Source organism: Cetorhinus maximus, chromosome 11, assembly GCF_964194155.1.
Source record: "Cetorhinus maximus chromosome 11, sCetMax3.hap1.1, whole genome shotgun sequence".
In the NCBI taxonomy this organism is placed as follows: domain Eukaryota; kingdom Metazoa; phylum Chordata; class Chondrichthyes; order Lamniformes; family Cetorhinidae; genus Cetorhinus; species Cetorhinus maximus.
Window position 1 is genome coordinate 119,681,659 of NC_135889.1, and position 23,932 is coordinate 119,705,590.

The following is a 23,932-nucleotide window of genomic DNA, read 5'->3' on the forward strand; positions in this document are numbered from 1 at the left end:
AGGGAATACAAAGTCTGCAACTCTCCTCCTAATTTAAACCTTTTAGTCCCTCGCTAGGAAGATAGGTTACCCACTTGCCTATTACTTTCCTACACATTGAAACATATAGCACCAGAGAATAGAGACCTGATAGAGAGAGGCTCATCACAAAGCCTCACAATTTCAACCTTCTAGTGGTTAGAGATCACGAAAGCCTGGTCTCACGTGACCTCCCAGTGACCAATGATAGAGCAGCGTTGACTGAGGCCTCAGGAACTGAGGTGAGGTGAATTGTGTTTGGAGTGTGCCATCGTTTCCGAACTCATGGACAGATACCGAGCGCTGGGAAACTCTAATCGCTGCCCATCCTTTCTGCCGACCCAAAAGCTGTCAGTCCACCAGCTCAGGGCCCAGCCAATAAAAGAAAATATCATTCTCAAACTCGAGAAAGAAATGGCGTAACGACTTGTTTAGGTTCTCTGCTTGTCTGTGAAAGGGGATCGTTCAGGGTTTAGGACTGAACAATGCTCCACCAGCCAGTTCTGTTCTCAACTGGCTGTTTCACACTTGATTAAAATATTGCTAAGCTGCTTTATGCACAGTTTTCTCACATTAATCTCTGTCCTCCCCGCTCCCTCTGTCTTCCATTTGGTGTCTGTCTTGTCACACTTGCTTCATTAGTCTCCCTGCCTACATCTCGGTCCTCTTGGATGATGGCCAGGGGGGGCGGTGGGGGGGAGGTGTACAGGAGGGAGACAAAATAGTCTGAGTGAGAGCTCCACTTGCTGATGGGGGTTGGTCATTGCATCGGAAAGGAGCCCACACACACTGGAGAGGCTCCGGGTGCAATGCCCCTTTGGTCTCTGCTTGGCTGGCTGATCTCAGTTGGGTGGCAGAGGTAGAGGCACAATTGGCTTCAGTGCTCCAAGAGAGGGAGGGTGAGCCGGTGGGGCGGGGGGGGGTGGGAATTGGTGATAATGATAACCAATGTCCCTACACCCGGACACTATCCCCTAATGGAATCGCAGGCACCAGGTTCAACAAAAATAAACTTCTATGCGATGCCTACCACATACAGAATGTACAAGCAGAAGGACCACTTGGGATGGAAAAACTGAACAGGTTTCAGCATCTTCTGGGGAACAAGGAAAAAATTTTGAAAAATTGCTTAATTTGTTCACAGGTGTGGGTGTCAATGCCAGGGCAGCATTTATTGCCCACCCCTAGTTGCCCCTTGAGAAGGTGGTGGTGAGCTGCCTTCTTGAACCGCTGCAGTCCATGTGGCGTAGGTACACCCACAGTGCTGTTAGGGAGGGAGTTCCAGGATTTTGACCCAGCGACAGTGAAGGAACGGCGATATATTTCCAAGTCAGGATGGTGTGTGGCTTAGAGGGGAACTTGCAGACGGTTGTTTTCGCATGTGTCTGCTGCCTTTGTCCGCTCTAGGTAGTGGAGGTCCCAGGTTTGGAAGGTGCTGTCAAAGGAGCCTTGGTGAGTTGCTGCAGTGCATCTTGTAGATGGTACACACTGCTGCATCGGTGGTGGAGGGAGTGAATGTTGAAGATGGTACAAGGGGTGGCAATCAAGCTTTGTCCTGGATGGTGTCAAGCTTCTTGAGTGTTGTTGGAGCTGCACTCATCTAGTCAAGTGGAGAGTATTCCATCACACTCCTGACTTGTGCCTTGTAGATGGTGGAAAGGCTTTGGGGAGACAGGAGATAAGTTACTCACTACAGGATTCCCAGCCTCTGACCTGCTCTTATAGCCACAGTGTTTATCTGGCGGGTCCAGTTGAGTTTCTTTGCTGAAGAGGTTCCCTCATTTTGTACTTCGTACCCAATTCACAGTTTGAGCTGGAGCTCAGTGGATAGCACTTTCTAGAAGGTTGTCAGTTCAAATTCCATTGCAGAAGCTTGAACACAGGCTTACATTTCATTGCTTTATTTTGAAGAAGGGCAGGGGAGTTCTCCCCGGTGCGCTGGTCAATATTTATCCCTCAACGAACACCACTAAAACGGACTATTGCAGATTGTGGGAGCGTCCAGTGTGCAAATTGGCTGCGGCACTTCCTACATCACAAGAGTGACTGCACTTCACGGGTACATCATTGGCTGTTAAGTGCTTTGGCTTGTGCTGACGTGGTGAAAGGCGCTTTTTAAATGCAAGTTCCTTACTCTTCTCTTTCATTTAACTGATACAGGTACTGAAGTGGCCATGCTCTGTGAAGGGGCCCTGTGCCCAGAGACGGACATCACCCTGCAGTCATGGAAGCTCACCCTTTGTGAAGTAAGATGCTTTCAGAATTGGCATGTTGCAGTGGGTCATGTGGCAGCATTTGCCGGGCAGCTAAGTGAAACTCCTCTCCTGACTCCGAGCCTGACTAGACAATGGTGTGGGCCAGTCAGATGGATAAAGACGGGTAGCTTGGGGCACCAGGAAACAGATATTGGCCTTGTAAGGAGTGCGGTGCAGAATCACCAAAATATTACCAGGGCTCTAAGTTACACAGGGGGCTGAATCTTCCACCCGTCGGGGGGTGGGGGGGAAGTTGAATGGCGGACACGCACAGGCGCGCTTACGATTGGCGCCCCCGATCGGAGGCACGCCGCCATTTTACGTGGGTGGGCCAATTAAGGCCCGCCCAGCGTGACGTCCGCATAGACGCGCAATGCGCTCCCTGTGCGGGCGGGAGGGGGAATCCCAAAATCGAGAGTGTGATCTTTCGCACATGCACACGAAAGAGTGTATTCATCTCCCTGAGGCTAAGTGCAGCCTCAGGGAGATTGGCTGTACATGTGAAAAAGGCAAAAATAGAAAAATAAAATTTCCCTAACATGTCCCCTCATGTGACAATGTCACATGAGTTGGGACATGTCCATAATTTTTACAAAATCTTTATTAAAATTTTTTAAAGCCTACATGAAACCTCATCCCGCCTGTGGATGAGGTTTCATGTTTTTTCCTAGTTCCCGCCGGGCCTCCTGGCCTGCCCGCCAACCTTAAGACTGGACGGGCAGGTCCTTTAATTACTTAATTGACGCTGTCAATGGCCTCAAGTGGCCATTGACAGGTCGGCGGGCACACAGCTGATTTAGCTGCGCTCCCGCCTTCCTGAAAATTGAAATGGGGCGGGGAGTTGGTGACGTGGTGGTGTTGTTACTTGACTAGTAATCCAGAGACCTGCGTTTGACCCCCGCCATGGTAGATGGTAAAATTTGAGTTCAATAAAGAATTTGGAATTAGAAGCCTGATGTTGGCCATGAAACCATTGCTGTAAAAACCCATCTGGAAGGAAATCTGTTGCCTCCAGACCCACAGCAATGTGGTTGTCTCTTAAACAGTGTAGCAAGCCACTCAGTTCTCGAGGGCAATTAGGGGTGGGCAATAAATGCTGGCCTAGCCAGTGACGCCCACATCCCAGGAGCAGATTTAAAAAAATTACGGGGTGACATTACATAAGCTGGGCTCGTGCTCCATGGAATGTAGAGTTTATTTGAGGCTTGTATGATTTTGGAAGGAACTGATCAGGTGTGGACAGGAAGAAACATTTTCCGCTGCTGGGTGAGTCTAGGACAAGCGCACATAACCTTAAAATCAGAGCCAAGCCATTCAGGAGAGAGGTTAGGAAGCAGCTCTTTACACAAAGGGTGGTTTACGTGTGGAATTCGCCCCCTCAAAAAAGCTAGCTCAGATAATAACTTTCAATCCCAGGTCAATAGCCTTCCGCTACTCAAGGGAATGAAAGGATGCGGACCCAAGTTGTGGGAATTAGGAAACAGATAAACCATGAGCTCACTGAACGGTGGTTTGAGGCCATGGGCTCCTTCACTTTCGAGGGTTAACCCAAGGCTTCCGTCCAGAGTTCAGACGGAGAGGTTTAACTCAAAGGCAAAATACAGCGGATGCTGGAAATAAAAACATGAAAAAGACATTTAAAAAAATGCTGGAAATGTTCCGCTGGCCAGGCAGCATCTGTGGAAAGAGAAACAGAGTTAGTGTTTCAGGTCGATGGTCTTCCATCAGAATTGGCAACGGCTAGAGATAGAATAGGTTTTAAACAAGTACAGAGGGTGGGTGAGGGGTAGGGGAAGGACGGTGATAGCGTAGAAGACAGAAGAAATTCAATGACGGAAAGGGGTGATGGTGCCAGGCAAAGGGAAGATGATAATAGGACCAGTAAAGGAACACAAGATGAGCCTCGAGGAGGTGTGAATGGCAACAGCAGAATCATTAACAGCTGCTGTCCTGAAAAAGGGGAGCAGTGGTTACAACCTGGGGGTTGTTGGATTCGGTAATGAGTGCGGAAGGTCGTAAAGTGCCTTGTCGAAATTTGGGGCGCTGTTCCTCATTCTTGTATTGAGCTTCATTGGGCCAGTGTCGGAGTGCGAGGAGAGAGAAGTCGGAGTGAGAGTGGGGCAGAGAATTCAAATGACAGGTGACCGGAAGCTCAGAGTCGCAGACTGAATGACGGTGTTCCGTCAAAGTGATCGGCCAATCACCTTTGGTTCTCCAAAATATACAGGAGTTCACACGGCCAGCAGTGAGCACAGTATACCCAACTGAGAGGGGCACAAGTGAATTTCTGTTTTATCAGGAGGGGTATTTGGGGCCCTGGATAGTGTGAAGAGATGAGGTGAAAAGTGGGGGTTAACTGTTTTATCTGTTTTGGCTGGTTCCAGGTACGTGGTGCAGTCATTGTTTCGGGAATCCTACAAGTGTTCCTGGGATTGTCAGGGCTGCAGGGCCTAACGTCACAGCATTGTGGGCCCATGGTGTTGGCTCCCATGCTCTCAATCATCGGTCTGTCTTGTTATAAGGAGGCGGCACATTTCAGCTCATCGCACTGGGGCGTTACTGCTCTGTAAGTATAACCAGACAAATATTTCACTCCAACTCAAATGAAACAAAAAAAACGACAGTTCTGATTCATCATTGTATAGAAAGTACAGCACAGAAACAGGACCCAGGGCCTAAATAGTCCCTGTGTGCACTCCACACGAGCCTCCACTTATCCCTCTTCATCTCACCCTATCAGCATATCCTTCTATTCCTTTCTCCCTCATGTATTTATCCAGTTTCCCCTTAAATGTATCTATACTATTCACCTCAACCACTCCCTGTGGTAGCGAGTTCCACGTTCTTACCACCGAAGAAGTTTCTCCTGAATTCCCTATTGGATTTATTATGACTATCTTATATTTATGGCTCCTAGTCCTGATCTCCCACCAGTTCTACGTCTATGTAGATGTCCTTTATGTCTAACCTATGTCGGAGGGTTCTGGAGAGAGGATACGTAGGCTAACAAAGCAAAAGGATATGGCAGCCTTGCAGGGCAGCTATTTAGGTAATGATACCCAAAGTGTGACAGGAAAGGACAGTGTGTACAAACATAAAAAAAACAGCAGCAAATAGGGTCAAAGAGGGAAAAATGGTAAAAAGGCAAAATTAATGGCCCTTAAATGCATGTAATATTCGGAACAAAATAAATGAATCATCGGCACATATAGTGGTTAATGGGTATGATCTTATAGCCATTACAGAGATGTGATTACAAGGAGATCAAAGCTGGGAACTAAATATTCAGGGGCATATAACTTTTCAAAAGGACAGGCAAGAAGGAAAGGGTGGTGGGGTAGCTTTGTTAGTACAAGATGGAATAAATACAATAGCAAGAAATGATGTTGGATCGGAAGATGTAGACTCCATATGGGTGGAGGTAAGAAATAACAAGGGGAAGAAGACATTGGTGGGAGTAGTCTATAGGCCCCCATAACAGTAGCTATACTGTAGGACAGAGAATAAATCAGGAGATAATGAGGGCATGTAAAAAAGGCAGTACATTAATCATGGGTGACTTTAATCTTCATGTAGATTGGGAAAATCAAATTGGCAGAGGTAACCATGAGCAAGAATGCATAGAGTGTATTCAGGACAGTTTCCTAGGACAATATGTTGTGGATCCAGCCGGGAATCAGGCTATTTTGGACCTGGTAATGTGTAATGAGGCAGGTTTAATAAATAATCTCAGAGTAAAAGATACCCTAGGAAACAGTGACCATAATATGGTAGAATTTAGCATTCAGTTTGAAAATGAGAAAATTGGGTCAGAAACAACTGTGCTAAACTTAAATAAGGGTAATTACAAAGGAATGACGGCAGAGTTGACTGGAGTGGACTGGGAAAGGAGTTTAGCAGAAAGGATAGTTAATGAACAATGGTAGACATTTCAGAAAATAATTCATGACTCACAACAAAGATATATCCCAGTAAGGAAGAAGGATTCTAGGAAGGGGATAAACCAACCATGGTTAACCAAGGAAGTTAAGGGCAGTATCAAGTAGAAAGAAAAAACATACAAAGTTTTAAAACCAACAAAAGATGATCAAAAAATAATAAAGAGGGAGAAAATAAACTTTGAAGGTAAACTAGCAAGTAATTTAAAAATGGACGGTAAGAGCTTCTTTAAATACTTAAAAAGGAAGAGAGAAGCCAAAGTAAACATAGGCCCCTTAGAGAATGAGGTTGGGGGTATAATAATAGGGAATCAGGAAATGGCAGGGGAGTTGAATAAATACTTTGCATCAGTCTTCACGGTAGAAGACACTAATAGCATTCCAAAAAGACTAAATAATCAAGGAGCAAAAGTGGGGAAGGAAATAAATACAATAATTATCACTAGAGAAAAAGTACTAGGGAAACTAATGGGGCTAACGGCCAATAAGTCACCTGGACCTGATGGGCTGCATCCTAGGACATTAAAGGAAGTAGCTACAGAGATAGTGGATGCACTGGTAGTAATCTTCCAAGAATCCTTAGATTCTGGAAAAGTCCCAGAAGATTGTAAAACTGCCAATGTAACACCCTTATAACATCCGTCATCGGGAAAATGTTAGAGGTTATTATAAAGGATGTAATAGCAGCGCATTTAGAAATACATAATCTAATCAAGCAGAGTTAGCATGGCTTCATGAAGGGAAAATCATGCCTGACAAATTTATTGGAATTATTTGAGGAGGTGACAAGCAGGATAGATAAAGGGGAACCAGTAGATGTAATATATTTAGATTCTCAAAAGATATTCAATAAGGTACCGCACATCAGGCTACTTAATAAGATAAGAGCTCATGGCGTTGTGGATAGCATATTAGCATGGATAGAGAATTGGCTAACTAATAGAAGACAGAGAGTTGGGATAAGGGGGCATTTTCAGGATGGCAACCTGTAATTAGTGGAGTGTCACAGGGATCAGTGCTGGGGCCACAATTATTTACAATATATATTAATAACTTAGATGAGGGAAGTGAATGTACTTTTGGGCAAGTTTGCAGATGACACAAAAATAGGTGGGAAGGCAAGTGGTGAGGATGACACAAGGAGTCTACAGAGGAATACAGACAGGTTAAGTGAGTGGGCAAAAACTTGGCAGATGGAATATAATGTGGGAAAATGTGAAGGTATGTATTTTGGCAGGAAGAATAGAGGAGCTGAATATTATTTAAATGGAGAAAGACTGCAGAAAGTTGCAGCACAGAGGGATTTGGGAGTCCTCGTGCATGAATCCCAAAAAGCTAACGTACAAGTTCAACAGGTAATAGGGAAGGCAAATGGAATGTTGGCCTTTATTTCAAAGGGAATGGAGTATAAAAATAGGGAAGTCTTGCTAAAACTATACAAGGCACTAGTTAGACCATACCTAGAATACTGTGAGCAGTTCTGGTCCCCTTATCTAAGGAAAGATATACTGGCATTGGAGGCAGTCCAGAGAAGGTTCACTAGGTTGATCCCGGGTATGGAGGGATTTTCTTATGAGGAGAGGTTGAGTAGGCTGGGCCTGTACTCAATGGAGTTTAGAAGAATAAGAGGCGACCTTATAAAAATATATAAGATATAAATTGGATAGATACATGGATGGGAGAGGTCTGGAGGGTTATGGACTAGGTGCAGGTCAATGGGACTAGCGGAATAATATTTTGGCACAGACTAGAAGGGCTGAATGGCCTGTTTTCTGTGCTGTAGTGTTCTATGGTTCTATTCTTAGGGGGCTTGACAGGGTAGGTGCTGAGAGGTTGTTTCCTCTTGTGGGAGAGTCTAGGGCCAGAGAGCATAATCCCAGAGTAAGGGGGCGCCAATTTAAGACAGAGGTGAAGAGGAATTTCTTCCCTCAGAGGGTAGTTAATCTGTGGAATTCTTTACTGCAGAGGGCTGTAGAGGCTGGGTCGTCAAGTATATTCAAGGCTGAGATAGACAGATTTTTAATCAGTAAGGGAATCAAGACTTATGGGGGAAAAGGCAGGAAAGTGGAGTTGAGGATTATCAGATCAGCCATGATCTCATTGAATGGTGGAGCAGACTCGATGGGCCAAATGGCTTCCTTCTGCTCCTACGCTTTATGGTCTCATGGACTCTATCAAATTCTTTCAGACCTCAATCAGGTCAGCCCTCAATCTTCATCCATTCGAATATCATTCTGCTCATTCAGCAGAAAACATTCTTGGTTAAGATGTTGCTCACCCCAACCTGGGAGAGCTTTCAGAACAGAAGAGCCGTCTGCCTTACACACAGCGAATTCCTTCCCAAGCGCTGTTCCCCTTGATGTGTTAGACAGCCCCATGGTGCCCACAGCAAACTCCTGCAAGCAGCAAAGAGACAGGGGTCAGTTCACCTGCTCTTTCTGGGTGTCTGGTTGAGGGAGGGATTAAGGCTGAAACAATAGCCGGAATTTTCCGTGCCCGCGGGCGGCGGGCATCACGGTGGACAAGAGTGGACGATATGGTGTGAAGGCCAAAAATTGTCTTCATGGCGCCGTGAAACCAGTTTCCCGCTGCCACACATTGGGGACTTCATTGTAATACCTCTGCATTTCATTATAAACCCTGCCCACCTGAATAATCCCCCCCACGCTGGATCACCCGGGTACACCACACTGACGTGTTTCACAACTGTACATAAGCGACGTGCACTTGTCGGGCTGCACTTCACCCAGGACTTCGAGGTTTGTTTGCCCACCTTGCTTCGGGCAGCACTCGCGGGCATCAGCGCCAGGCTTCACAGGCAGCACCACATCACTGTTAGAGGGGCTCACGGGCAGGTCTCTACCTACTAGACCAGCCGGAAGGAAGGGGTGGCCTTTCAATGGCTGCAGGGCGAGGGCTGTACTGGGGAAGGGGGGTATACCAGGGTGTGTGTGGGGGCTCATGTTGGTCTGTGAAAGTGGCCTCAAGAGGGTGAGGGCTGTGGAGGCAGCCTCCAGAGGAGATGAGGCCAGATGGAGATGTGAGGGTGTGTGAGAGAGTGAGTGGTGATGTCCCTTGAGCTGGCAGTGAGTGAGATGCCAGTGAATGTGTGATGGGTGTGTGAGTGTGTGGGTTGAGAGGGATGAGATGGTTGCCATACCCTGGCAGGACAGATGAGATCATTCACCCTCCATCTGCACTGGATGGTGAAATATGTCTCCTGGTGTGAGGAAGCAGTGAGTGACAGTGTAGCAGGCGAATGAGAGCCCACTCGCCATGGAAACAGTGTGTTTCCCCGGAATGCGTGATTAATGAGGTGGGTTTGGGCTGATACGGGGTGAAAAGCCACCATTGCAGCCAGTGGGTAAATCATTATGTTTCCGCCCATTACCGCACTTAGTGCAAATCTGGGACGATTTTGCCCAGAGGGTGACTATGAGAAATGGCCAATTCACTCACTGGCACTCATCCTTCTGATTAAAGAATGAACTTTTGTTTATATATTTTTTTTTCTGTTCATTGATGTGGGCATCACTGGTTAGCATTTATTGCCCATCCCTAAATGCCCTTGTCAGAGGACATTTAAGAGTCAACCACATTGCTGTGGGTCTGGAGCCACATGTAGGCCAGACCAGGTAAGGACAGCAGATTTCCTTCCCTAAAGGACATTAGTGAACCAGATGGGTTTTTACACCAATTGACAATGGTCATCATCAGACTATTAATTCCTGATTTTTATCGAATTCAAATTCCACCATCTGTTGTGGTGAGATTCAAACCCAGGTCCTCAGAACATTATCCAGGGTCCCTGGATTACTAACCCAGCGACAACACCACTACACCATCACCTCCCCCTATAGTGCCTTTTACATCCTCAGAGATGACTAACAAATAACTTTTTCTTTTGAGGTGCAGTCACTGTTGTCTTCCAGCCAATTTGTACACAGCAAGATCCCACAAACAGCGGTGAAATGTGACAAGTTTTAGATTGTACACGAGCTGGCTGAGGCAGGAATATAGACCAGAACGCTCTCCAAAAAAATTATCATGGGATCTTCTTTTAAAGGAACAATTACCTCGCCTCATTCGCTGCTGAAACCCTCATCCATACTTATGTTATCTGCAGACACGATTACTCCGATTCTCTCTGCACCGGCCTCCCCTTCTCCATAAACTTCCACTCATCCAAAACACGGCTTCCTGGATCCTGAACCACACCAAGTTTTGTCCACCCATCTTCCTTGTACTCACTAATCCCGCACTGATTCCCGATTCTCCAATATCTCCACTTTAAAACTCTCTTGCTCCCTTAAAGGGGAGGAGGTGGCATATTGGTAACGCCATTGGCCTAATAATCTAGTAGGCCCAGGCTACCTATCAGGGGGGACAGGTTCAAATCCTGCTTTAGCAACTCATGGAATTTAAATTCAATTTGAAAACTAGCATGTTGGCTGTGAATTGTCATTATTCAATTGAAGCAATGATACTAATGTCCTTTAGGGAAGGAAATCTGCTGTCCTTACCTGGTTTGGCCTACATGTGGCTCCAGACCCCCAGCAATGTGGTTGACTCTTAACTGCCCTCAGTTCAAGGGCAATCCTGGAACTCCCTCCCTAACAGCACTGAGGGTGGTACCTACACCACATGGACTGCAGCGGTTCAAGAAGGCAGCTCACCACCATCTTCTCAAGGGCAATTAGGGATGGGCAACAAATGCTGTCCCTAGCCAGCGAAGCCCACAACACTATGAAAGGATGAAGAAAAATAAAAGTCCTCTAGTGTCCTTGCTATCTCTGTACTCCTCTGGTGCATTCCTGATTCCTATTGCTCCACCATTGCTGGCTGTACTTTCACCTGACTGGGTCCATCCCTGAACCTCGCCACCTCTTTCTGTCCTTTTTTAAAACCCTCATTATGAACCTACCTCTCTGAACAAGCTTTAAGCCCCCCTCTCTGTGCCAGCCTCTTTGACTCAGTGCCCAAGGTGTTCCTGGCCCCTTTATGAAGTGTCTTGAGACCCCTGGTGTGAAAGTGAGAATATTTAGGAACAAGACAATCTGGACACTCACCGGAAAGTACAGAAATAAAGGGAAGTATGGCAAACTCAGCAGCAACGCACTGTTGCCAACTCCAGTCGGAAGTATCCCTGGAGGACTCCATCACATGACTTCCCACTTCCATCTGCCCATCTGGTTAAAAAAAAAGGCTTCTTGCCCATCTGCAAGATTTTTTTGTCGTGAATAAATGACGGCATCAAAGAAAATGAAAGAAACAGACCATACCTTTATGTTTTAATGACCCGGAAACTGCAGGGCAATCCTGGGGACTTGGCAACCCTGAGGTAGATAAGCAGAGGAGGGCGTTATGGGCACCGCTCAAACCTTTTACTCTTTCAGGGGGAAATGATAAAAAAAATCAGAATAAAACAATAATAAACATTTGAAAGGAAAGAGCCTGCAGTTTGTCACACCTTTCAACAACCTCAGGATGTCCTTTACGGCCGAAGTTGTGATGTAGGAAATGCAGGAGGCAATTGGTCAAGGGGGTGGGGGCAGGGGATTTTACATGCCCCTCTCCCCCCGCCCCCGGGCGTGTTTTGAGTGGGTTGGTGGGGGGGTGGGTGGGGCACGTATAATATGTCGTGAGGCTAGCCCACCGCCTTCCTCCCCACCCCCGAAGCAGGTCCCCGTGTTACAGGGTGACGGGCAGGTACAGAAAGCAGCCGCTCGCTTGCCACGTTTCAGTGAATGATTCAAGGCCAGTTCGGCTTGTTAGCCATCCTCTCTGCCCAGGACAGGGCACTGCCCACATCACTGTACGGTAGGCAGGGGCAGGCAGTGGGCAGGCTGTTTTTTTTTGTTTGTGGTCCAGTTGATGAAGAGCAGGAAGGAAGGATTAACCCCCACCCCCCTCCCGGTGCGGAGTGGAAGCCCCACTCCCAGCCAGTGCAGCCTGCCCCCCCGGTGCGTTATGGGGCTGTGGGGTGGGCTTCTTTCCCAGCATGCTGCTGGCCGAATTTCCTTTTACAGGACGGTGAGGGGAGGGGGGGTGGGAAGGGGCCTCGAGCAGTTGCTCCCCACACCCTGTGCTTAAAATCCCAGCCCAGGGTAAACATTGGCTGGCACGCTAGGAAGATCTCACTTACTCTTCCCCCGACTAGTGCACTGGGATCTTCTACATCCACCTGAGAGGGCCTCGCTTTCATGTCTGATCTGAAAGGCATCGCCCCTGACAATGCAGCACTCCCTCAGTCGGTACTGCACTCAGAGAGTCAGCCCAGATGCTGCGCTCACATCCCCAGAGCGGGGACTTGAACCCCACAACCTTGGTGGCTCGAGAGGTGAGAGTGCTACCCAACCGAGCCACGGCTGATGCCTATTAGCGTAGAACGAGAAGACAAAAGGGGGAGATAGACCTCCCAGGAGGAGGTACCAGAGGTTTTGCAGCTTGATGCTTTTGCAGAACTGAGAACCCCATCAACCAAATGTCAAAGCCGAAGGGACAGCAGGTTAATTCATGGAGCACACTGACACCTGGTGGTAGAATGCTGAAGTGACAAAGCTGGACCATCCTGGAGCAGGAGATGCAAAAAGCTGCAGCCGCCTGAAGTCTGAAGTGTAGTCTCGCCCCAACGAGATTGATCAGCGCCTGAAAGAGAAGGAACTGCCCCGCTCATTACTGCACCTTGCCGATGGCCCTACTTTCCTGCTCTCTCTTCTGCTGTAAGGCCCTCCTTATAACCAATTATTTAACATTTTTTCCCAGATGAAAAGTTAAACCCATCTGCCTCCTCGCGTGAACCGAAAGTTCCCGCAGCCCTGACACAAAGAAGGGCAGGGGAGTTCTCCCCGGTGTCCAGGCCAACATCACTAAAAATCAGGTTCTCCGACAACAATCACATTGCTGCTGGTGGGAGCTTGCTGTGCGGAAATTGGCTGCTGTGATTCCCCACATTACACGGCAATTACTTTTCTTCAATGTAAGCAATTCATTGGCTGAAAAGGGCTTTGGGGGCATCCTGAGGATGAGAATGTTACTATATAAATGAAAATTCTTCGTTCCCTTTCCTTTGGGTGAAGAAATAAACAGGCTTGCATTTATATAGCACCTTTCACCATCACAGGACATCTCAAAGTGTTTTACAGCCAATTAAATGCTTTTGAATACTTTTAGTCGCTTTTGTATTGGTGATAACACAATAGCCAATTTGTGCACAGCAAGACCTCATGAGCAGCAATGCAATAGTGACCAGATTATCTGATTTTTAATTATATTGATTTTTTTTTAATTCATTCATGGGATTTGGGCTTTGCTGGCTGGGCCAGCATTTATCGCCTAACCGTAATTGCCCTTGAGAAGGTGGGGGTGAGCTGCCTTCTTGAACCGCCGCAGTCCATGTGGTGTAGGTACACCCACAGTGCTGTTAGGGAGGGAGTTCCAGGATTTTGACCCAGCGACAGTGAAGGAACGGCGATATATTTCCAAGTCAGGATGGTGAGCGACTTGGAGGCGAACTTCCAGGTGGTGGTGTTCCCATCTATCTGCTGCCCTTGTCCTTCTAGATGGTAGCAGTCGTGGGTTTGGAAGGTGCTGTCTGAGGAGCCTTGGTGAATTCCTGCAGTGCATCTTGTAGATGGTACACACTGCTGCTACTGTGCGTTGGTGGCGGAGGGAGTGAATATTTGTGGATGTGGTGCCAATCAAGTGGGCTGCTTTGTTCTGGATGGTGTCAAGCTTCTTGAGTGTTGTTGGAGCTGCACTCATCCAGGCAAGTGGGGAGTATTCCATTACACTCCTAACTTGAGCCTTGTAGATGGTGGACAGGCTTTGGGGAGTTGGGAGGTGAGTTACTTGCTGCAGGATTCCTAGCCTCTGACCTGCTCTTGTAGCCACAGTATTTATGGCTAGTCCAGTTCAGTTTCTGGTCAATGGTAACCCCCAGGATGTTGATAATGGGGGAATTCAGCAATGGTAATGCCATTGAACATCAAGGGGCAATAGTTGGATTTTCTCTTGTTGGAGATGTTCATTGCCTGACACTTGTGTGGTGTGGCTGTTACTTGCCACTTGTCAGCCCAAGCCTGGATATTGTCCAGGTCTTGCTGCATTTGGACATGGACTGCTTCAGTATCTGAGGAGTCGCGAATGGTGCTGAACATTGTGCAATCATCAGTGAACATTCCCACTTCTGACCTTATGATGAAAGGAAGGTCATTAATGAAGCAGCTGAAGATGGTTGGGTCGAGGACACTACCCTGAGGAACTCCTGCAGCGATGTCCTGGAACTGAGATGATTGACCCCCAACAACCACAACCATCTTCCTTTGTGCTGGGTATGACTCCAACCAGCAGAAAGTTTCCCCCTGATTCCCATTGACTCTAGTTTTGCTAGGGCTCCTTGATGCCACACTTGGTCAAATGCTGCCTTGGTGTCAAGGGCAGTCACTCTCACCTCACCTCTGGAGTTCAGCTCTTTTGTCCATGTTTGAACCAAGGCTGTAATGAGGTCAGGAGCTGAATGGCCCTGGGGGAACCCAAACTGGGCGTCAGTGAGCAGGTTATTGCTAAGCAAGTGTTGCTTGGTAGCACTGTGATGACACCTTCCATTACTTTACTGATGATGGAGAGTAGACTGATGGGGCGGTAATTGGCCGGGTTGTATTTGTCCTGCTTTTTGTGTATAGAACATTCCTGGGCAATTATCACATAGCCAGGTAGATGCCAGTGTTGTAGCTGTACTGGAACAGCTTGGCTACGGGTGCAGTAAGTTCTGGAGTACAAGTCTTCAGTACTATTGCTGTAATATTGTCAGGGCCCATAGCCTTTGCAGTATCCAGTGCCTTCAGCCCTTTCTTGATATCACGTGGAGTGAATCGAATTGGCTGAAGACTGGCATCTGTGATACTGGAGACATCTGGAAGAGGCCGAGATGGATCATCCACTCAGCACTTCTGGCTGAAGATTGTTGCAAATGCTTCAGCCTTATCTTTTGTACTGCTGTACTGGGCTCCCCATCATTGAGGATGGGGATATTTGTGGAGCCTCCTCCTCCAGTGAGTTGTTTAATTGTCCTCCGCCATTCACGACTGGATGTAGCAGGACTGCAGAGCTTAGATTTTATCCGTTGGTTGTGGGATCGCTTAGCTCTATCACTTGCTGCTTATGCTGTTTGGCATGCAAGCAGTCCTGTTTTATAGCTTCACCAAGTTGACACCTCATTTTTAGGTTTGCCTGGTGCTGCTCCTGGCATGCCGTCCTGCAATCTTCATTGAACCAGGGTTGATCCCCTGGCTTGATGGTAATGGTAGAGTGGGGGATATGCTGGGCCATGAGGTTACAGATTGTGTTCGAGTACAATTCTGCTGCTGCTGATGGCCCACAGCGCCTCATGGATGCCCAGTCTTGATTTGCTAGATCTGTTCGAAATCTATCTCATTTAGCATGGTGGTAGTGCCACACAACACGATGGAGGGTATCCTCAATGTGAAGACAGGACTCGACTCCACAACAACTGTGCGGTGGTCACTCCTACCGATACCGTCATGGACAGATGCATCTGTGGCAGGCAGGTTGGTGAGGATGAGGTCAAGTATGTTTTTCCCTCTTGTTGGTTCCCTCACCACCTGCCGCAGACCCAGTCCAGCAGCTATGTCCTTTAGGACTCGGCCAGCTCGGTCAGTAGTGGTGCTACCGAGCCACTCTTGGTGATGGACATTGAAGTCCCCCACCAGAGCACATTCTGAGCCCTTGCCACCCTCAGTGCTTCCTCCAAGTGGTGTTCAACATGGAGGAGCACTGATTCCTCAGCTGAGGGAGGGCAGTACGTAGGAATCAGGAGGTTTCCTTGCCCATGTTTAACCTGATGCCATGAGACTTCATGGAGTCCGGAGTCGATGTTGAAGACTCCCAGGGCAACTCCCTCCCGACTGTATACCACTGTGCCGCCACCTCTGCTGGGTCTGTCCTGCCGGTGGGACAGGATATATCCAGGGATGGTGATGGTGGTGTCTGGGACATTGTCTCTAATGTATGATTCCGTGAGGATGACTATGTCAGGCTGTTGCCGGTCCCATGTGTGAGACAGCTCTCCCAATTTTGGCACTAGTCCCCAGATGTTAGTAAGGAGGACTTTGCAGGGTGGACAGGGCTGAGTTTGCCGTTGTCGTTTCCGGTGCCTGGGTCGATATCGGGTGGTCTGTCTGGTTTCATTCCTTTTTTGTGCCTTTGTAGCGGTTTGATACAACTGAGTGTCTGGCTAGGGTCTAAATCCCACAAACAGCAATAACCAGATAATCTGTTTTTTGTGGTGTTGATTGCAGACAGATTATTGGCCACAGCACCAGGAGTAACAGCCTGGCTCTACCTTGAACTAGCGCCGCGGTGGGTGATAGTGGTAATGTCACTGGCCGAGTGATTCTGCTCCCTCTAATGTTCCTTTAGTGAACAATAGTTTCTCCTTGCATTTTCCCTTTGCCCCTCTCGTGCAGTAACTGAGGGAGTGCTGCACAGTTGGAGGGTGCTGTCTTTCAGGTGAGATGTTAAACTGTGGCCCCTTTGGCCCTCTAAGGTGGATCTAAAGAATTCCACAGCCAAGGATGAGCAGGTAAGTTCTCCCCAGGTCCTGGACTAAAACCTAACCTTCACTCAACCATCACGTAAACAGATTATCTGATCGCTGTTTGTGGGATCTTGCTATGTACCAATTGTGAGGTTTTTTAAAACTCTTTCATGGGATGTGGGTGTCGCTGGTAAGGCCAGCATTTGTTGCCCATCCCTAATTGCCGCATCCGAGCACTTTGCGAGATCATTTTGGAGGGCAGCTATGAGCCAATCACTTGGTTGCAGGGATTCCTACATGACAATAGATGCCAAAATTCAAGTAGGACATTGGCTGTAAAGCATATTGGTGTTGTAATATGCCTTTAAGTGATTGCAGCAGCATGACATCACTGGATAGGAAGTGTATCATGCAACACAGTTTTAGTTTCACTTTTGCTTGTCAGCAGGGCGTGCACGCACAGCTCTGCTGTTGATGTCTTCAAGCTTTCTACCTTTGTATATCTGTTCCCATGTGTCTAGTCTAAATAAATGAATCCACAACGTGTTTACCCAGTCCCTTATGAGTGATTGGTACCTTTATATCATTATAAAAGCACGATAACCTTATCCCCCAAGTGCCAAGTACTCCACAGTGCTCTGCCAATTCTGGCACAGTCAAGATTTTAATCACTCCACTATGGATGGCTGTACCTTCAGCTGCCTAGACACTAAACTCTGGAATTCCCTCCATATGCCTCTCTACTTCCCCATCTCTCCCCCTTTAAGACGCTCCTTAAAACCCACCTCTTTGACCAAGAGTTTAGTCAACTGTTCTAATATCTCCTTACGTGGATTGCTTTCCCTGCACCATGTGTAGTGGAAATCTGGATCTCTCTCTCCCCCTCCCAAAAAAGCAACTGAGTCTTTTTTTTTTTGAAAAGCGTCCAGGCCAAGATTGATAGATTTTTGCTGGGTAAAGGCATTGAGGGTTAAGGATCCTGGGCAGGTAGATGGAGTTAAGATGCAGAACAATCAGGATGTTATTGGATGGCAGAACAGGTTTAAGGGGCTGTGTGACCACCTCCCTTGTTCCCATTGCTAAGGAGCTGAGCAATTCAAGATGCCAAGATAAAAACAAAAAGCTACTGCGGATGCTGGAAATCCAAAACAAAAACAGAATTACCTGGAAAAACTCAGCAGGTCTGGCAGCATCGGCGGAGAAGAAAAGAGCTGACGTTTCGAGTCCTCATGACCCTTCAACAGAACTGAAGTATAGTTAGGAGAGGGGTGAAATATAAGCTGGTTTAAAGTGGGGGGCGGTGGGGGGGAGAGAAGTTGAGGGTGGGGTGGTTGTGGGGACAAGCAAGCAGTGATAGGAGCAGATAATCAAAAGATGTCAAAGACAAAAGGATCAAAGAGGTGTTGAAGGTGGTGATATTGTCTAAGAAAAGTGCTAATTAAGAATGGATGGCAGGACACTCAAGGTACAGCTCTAGTGGGGGTGGGGTGGAAAGACTAACAAAGTATTAGTTGTAGATTTAAAAATAATGGAAATAGGTGGGAAAAGAAGAATCTATATAAAATTTTTTTTAGAAGGGGGGAAGGGGGAAGAAACGGGGTGGGGATGGGGGGAGGGAGTTTAAGATCTAAAGTTGTTGAATTCAATATTCAGTCCGGAAGGCTGTAAAGTGCCTAGTCGGAAGATGAGGTGCTGTTCCTCCAGTTTGCGTTGGGCTTCACTGGAACAATGCAGCAAGCCAAGGACAGACATGTGGGCAAGAGAGCAGGGTGGAGTGTTAAAATGGCAAGCGACAGGGAGGTTTGGGTTTTTCTTGCGGACAGACCGCAGGTGTTCTGCAAAGCGGTCGCCCAGTTTGCGTTTGGTCTCTCCAATGTAGAGGAGACCGCATTGGGAGCAACGAATGCAGTAGACTAAGTTAGGGGAAATGCAAGTGAAATGCTGCTTCACTTGAAAGGAGTGTTTGGGCCCTTGGACGGTGAGGAGAGAGGAAGTGAAGGGGCAGGTGTTGCATCTTCTGCATGGGCATGGGGAGGTGCCATAGGTGGGGGTTGAGGAGTAGGGGGTGATGGAGGATTGGACCAGGGTGTCCCGGAGGGAACGATCCCTACGGAATGCCGCCGGGGGGGTGAAGGGAAGATGTGTTTGGTGGTGGCATCATGCTGGAGTTGGCGGAAATGGCGGAGGATGATCCTTTGAATGCGGAGGCTGGTGGGGTGATAAGTGAGGACAAGGGGGACCCTATCATGTTTCTGGGAGGGAGGAGAAGGCGTGAGGGCGGATGCGCGGGATATGGGCCGGACACGGTTGAGGGCCCTGTCAACGACCGTGGGTGGAAAACCTCGGTTAAGGAAGAAGGAGGACATGTCAGAGGAGCTGTTTTTGAAGGTAGCGTCATCAGAACAGATGCGACGGAGGCGAAGGAACAGAGAGAATGGGATGGAGTCCTTACAGGAAGCGGGGTGTGAGGAGCTGTAGTCGAGGTAGCTGTGGGAGTCAGTAGGCTTGTAATGGATATTGGTGGACAGTCTATCATCAGAAATTGAGACAGAGAGGTCAAGGAAGGGAAGAGAAGTGTCAAAGATGGACCATGTGAAAATGATGGAGGGGTGGAGATTGGAAGCAAAATTAATAAATTTTTCCAGGTCCTGACGAGAGCATGAAGCAGCACCGAAGTAATCATCGATGTACCGGAGAAAGAGTTGTGGAAGGGGGCCGGAATAGGACTGGAACAAGGAATGTTCCACATACCCCATAAAGAGACAGGCATAGCTGGGGCCCATGCGGGTACCCATAGCCACACCTTTTATTTGGAGGAAGTGAGAAGAGTTTAAGGAGAAATTGTTCAGTGTGAGAACAAGTTCAGCCAGACAGAGGAGAGTAGTGGTGGATGGGGATTGTTGGGGCCTCTGTTCAAGGAAGAAGCTAAGGGCCCTCAGACCATCCTGGTGGGGGATGGAGGTGTAGAGGGATTGGACATCCATGGTGAAGAGGAAGCGGTTGGGGCCAGGGAACTGGAAACTGTTGATGTGACGTAAGGTGTCAGAGGAATCATGGGTGTAGGTGGGAAGGGACTGGACAAGGGGAGAGAGAAGGGAGTCAGGATAACAAGAAATGAGTTCTGTGGGGCAGGAACAGGCTGACACGATCAGTCTGCCGGGACAGTCCTGTTTGTGGATTTTGGGTAGGAGGTAGAAGCGGGCCGTCCGAAGTTGGGCGACTATCAAGTTGGAAGCTGTGGGAGGAAGATCTCCAGAGGATATGAGGTCAGTGACAGTCCTGGAAACAATGCCTTGATGTTCTGTGGTGGGGTCATGGTCCAGGGAGAGGTAGGAGGTAATTTATATGGATTCTTCTTTTCCCACCTATTTCCATTATTTTTAAATCTACAACTAATACCTTGTTAGTCTTTCCACCCCACCCCCACTAGAGCTGTACCTTGAGTATCCTGCCATCCATTCTTAATTAGCACTTTTCTTAGATAATATCACCACCTTCAACACCTCTTTGATCCTTTTGTCTTTGACATCTTTTGATTATCTGCTCCTATCACTGCTTGCTTGTCCCCACAACCACCCCACCCTCAACTTCTCTCTCCCCCCGCTCCCCCACCTTAAACCAGCTTATACTTCACCTCTCTCCTAACTATACTTCAGTTCTGTTGAAGGGTCATGAGGACTCGAAATGTCAGCTCTTTTCTTCTCCACCGATGCTGCCAGACCTGCTGAGTTTTTCCAGGTAATTCTGTTTTTGTTTTGGAATTCAAGATGCCACCTTGATGAGGGAAGGACCAAGGTGCATTTGTGATTGGAGATGGGGGTTGGGGGTGGGGGCTTGGCTCCAATTGGAACCTCCAATCACTGCAATAATTCTCATCTGTGGAAATGAAGGAATGAGCCTGCAGGTTTGTAAAGTGAGTGGATGAGATGCAATCTTGCAAAGTATGTAAGGTGATTCATTTTAGTAGGAAGAGTAAGGAAGTCACTTATTCCTTGGAAAATAAGAAACACAACTGGGATGGAGGAGAATAGGAATCTGGGAGTTACACAACGATTGGTTAGGATTTCGAATGCGCTGCTTGAGGGTGTGGGTAGGCACACTAATCAAGGCTTTCAGAAAAGAATTGGATAATTATCTGAAGAAAAACAATTGCAGGGCTTTGGGGAAAAGGCAGAAGGATTGCGACTAGGTGAGTTGCTCTTGCAGAGATCCAGCACAGCCAACGGGCCGAATGGCCTCCCTCTGAGCTGTAACCATTCTATGATTCTATAAATCGATAAAGGCTAGTGACACATCAAATTCTTAAGGACTTGACAAGGTAAATGCTGAGAGGCTGTTTCCCGTAGCTGGGAATTCTAGAACTAAAGGTCACAGTCTCATGGTAAGGGTGGGCCATTTAGAACTGAGACGAGGAGGAATTTCTTCACTCAGAGGTTGTGAATCTTCAGAATTCTCTTCTCCTGAGAGCTGTGGGTGCTCAGTTTGTTCAAGTCAATAGATCAGTAGGTTTTTGGATTCTGAGGGAATTCAGAGTGTGGCAAGTAGCCTTGATCTTATTGAATGATGAAAAAGGTTTGAAGGGCTGAATGGCATATTCCTGCTCCCTATTTCTAATACTCTTATAAAGTCATAAAGAATGCAAACAAAGTGCCAGCATTCACCTGTGTAGGAAGAGGATACAAAGTCAGGGGAGGCAGTGTTAAATTTACACAGAGCTTTGGTTAGACCACACTTGGAGTTCTGCGCCCAGTTCTGGGTTGGGTTGAAATTACCCTATGCCAGGAGCACACGCACATCCAGAGTGAATCGGAAACCTGCTCAACAGCACACACTATTCTTTCTCTATTGTTCTCAGTGTAATAGTAAACCGAGCACAATGTACAACCGAGGGAGAGCTGCACTGCCAGAGGTGCTGTTTTTTTTTGGATGATCCCCATATCAGGATAAGGAGGTCGGCCATTTTGGGCTGAGATGAGGAGAAATTTCTTTACTCAGAGTACTTAGGAATATAAGAACATAAGACATTCAAGCTGAAGTCAGCTATTTGGCCCTTTGAACCTACTTTGCCTTTCAATAAGATCATAACTGCTGGAAACCAATTTCAATGCACCTGATGAAGGGTCATTCGGACTCGAAGCATTAACTGTGCTCCTCTCCGCAGATGCTGTCAGACCTGCTGAGTTTTTCCAGGTATTTTTGTTTTTCTTTTGGATTTCCAGCATCCGCAGTTTTTTTGCTTTTATTTCAATGCGCCTCCCACCTCCCCAGGGTCTCCGAACGACACGAAAGATAGCGGAGCCCTGGAGAAAGTGTGGAGAATATTTACCGAATTTGGAATGGGGCTGAGCAGGCAGGGACTCTTTTCACTGGGAAACGGGTGACCTGACCAGATTTGTTACATTACCAGCAACAACTACACTCCTCCCCGTGGTATAAATTATTGCAGTTGTCTGAAATTTGGGATTCTTGCATTTGTCCTGCTGAGTGCAAGTTGGAAATCTTCGCCGTCCCTTTTCGGCAATATTCCAGTTCTGTGCTATCAGCTGACTTCAAAAGTGTTTCATTGGCCATGAAGGGCTTTGGGACGTCCTGAGGTTGTGAAAGGCGCTATATAAATACAAGTCTTCCTTTTTTTTTATTCATGTGAAGAAACTACATGTTGGGGAACAAGGGGGCGTGAATATAAGATAAGTCACCCACAGATCAAATAAAGAATTTAGAAGAAACGTATTTACTCAGGGAGTGGTGAGAATGTGGAAGTCACCGCGGCAGGGAGTGGTTGAAGTGAATTGGCTCATTTCAGGGAAGGCTTGATGCACGCATGAGGGGGTTCAGATTCAGGGGCTGATTGCAAAGAGGTGATCAGAGCAGGAGGAGGCTGGTGTGGAGGATAAGCACCGACATTGAGCTGTTTCTGTGCTGCAGTTTCTACGGAAAAAGCAATTGAACTGATATCAACCCACTGAACAGTTCCTTCAATTTCCACTAGGTGGAGCATTTGCCTCACTTTTGTTAATTGGTACATGCACAGACTCCTCTGGGAATCTTACACCACAGAAGTAAGCCATTCAGCCCATCGTGTCTCTGCCAGCTTGCTGAATGAGTTACGTCCCCTGCTCTTTCCCCATAACAGTTCAAATTTTTCCTTCTCAAGTATTGATCCAATTCCCTTATGAAAGTTCCTTTGGAATCTGCTTCCACCGCCCTTTCAGGCAGGGCCTTCCAGATCACAACAACTCGCTGTGTAAAAAAACAGCTGCTCCCCACCTTTCTCCTCGAACAGACTCAATACCGCGTGAGGTGTCAATCGTAGTTAACAGTCATGCCTCTGAGTCAGAAGGCTGTAGATTCATGCTTCACTCCAGGGACTTGAGCACAGTAATCTCGGCTGACAGTACAGTGCAGTACCGAGGGAGAGCTGCACTGCCAGAGGTGCTGTTTTTTTTCTGGATGATCCCCATATCAGGATAAGGAGGTCGACTATTTAGAGCTGAGATGAGGAGAAATTTCTTTAATCAGAGTACTTAGGAATATAAGAACATTAGACATACAAGCTGAAGTCAGCTATTTGGCCCTTTGAACCTACTTTGCCTTTCAATAAGATTATAACTGGCCTCCCTCACCCCCACCTCCCCGCACTATGCAGCTATCCCGATATCCCTTAAATCCCATAGCACTCAAAAATCTATTGATCTCTGTCTTGAATATACTCAATGACTGAGCATCCACATCCCTCAAGGGTAGAGAATTCCAAAGATTCATAAGCCTCTGAGTGAAGAAATCTTCTCATCTCAGCCCAGAATGGCTGGTCCCCTTAGTCTGTACATTCAGGTGGACACGAAAGGCCCTGCAATACTATTTCCAGCAAGAAATAGGAGTTCCCCCCAGTGCCCCGGAACAACATTTATCCTTCAACCGACACCTAGAAAAAACAGTTTTACTTGATTATTATCCCTTTGGCGTTTGTGGGAGCTGGCTGTGTGCAAACTGGTTGCTGCATCCCCCTGTAGTATAAGGGTGTTTAGCAGAGCAAGGGTTAATGAGGGACTGGGGAAATAGTACCACCCGCATAGTGATGTGGAGAATCAGGTGTTAGTAGGCTGTGTGCAGGAGAGTCTGGAAGAAGACATCCATGTAGGGCTAGACCTTGGAGGTAGTTCTGA

The 23,932-nt window shown here is 47.4% G+C and overlaps 1 protein-coding gene across 1 annotated transcript in view; it reads left to right on the forward strand.

Moving 5' to 3' along the window:
• LOC144686224 (solute carrier family 23 member 3-like) overlaps nt 1–23,932 on the forward strand; it is a 94,468-nt gene that overhangs the window by 20,417 nt on the left and 50,119 nt on the right. Inside the window, exons 6-7 of the mRNA XM_078551314.1 lie at nt 2,179–2,264; nt 4,658–4,839. Coding sequence (XP_078407440.1) covers nt 2,179–2,264; nt 4,658–4,839 — 268 coding nt within the window. The remainder of the gene's footprint in view (nt 1–2,178; nt 2,265–4,657; nt 4,840–23,932) is intronic.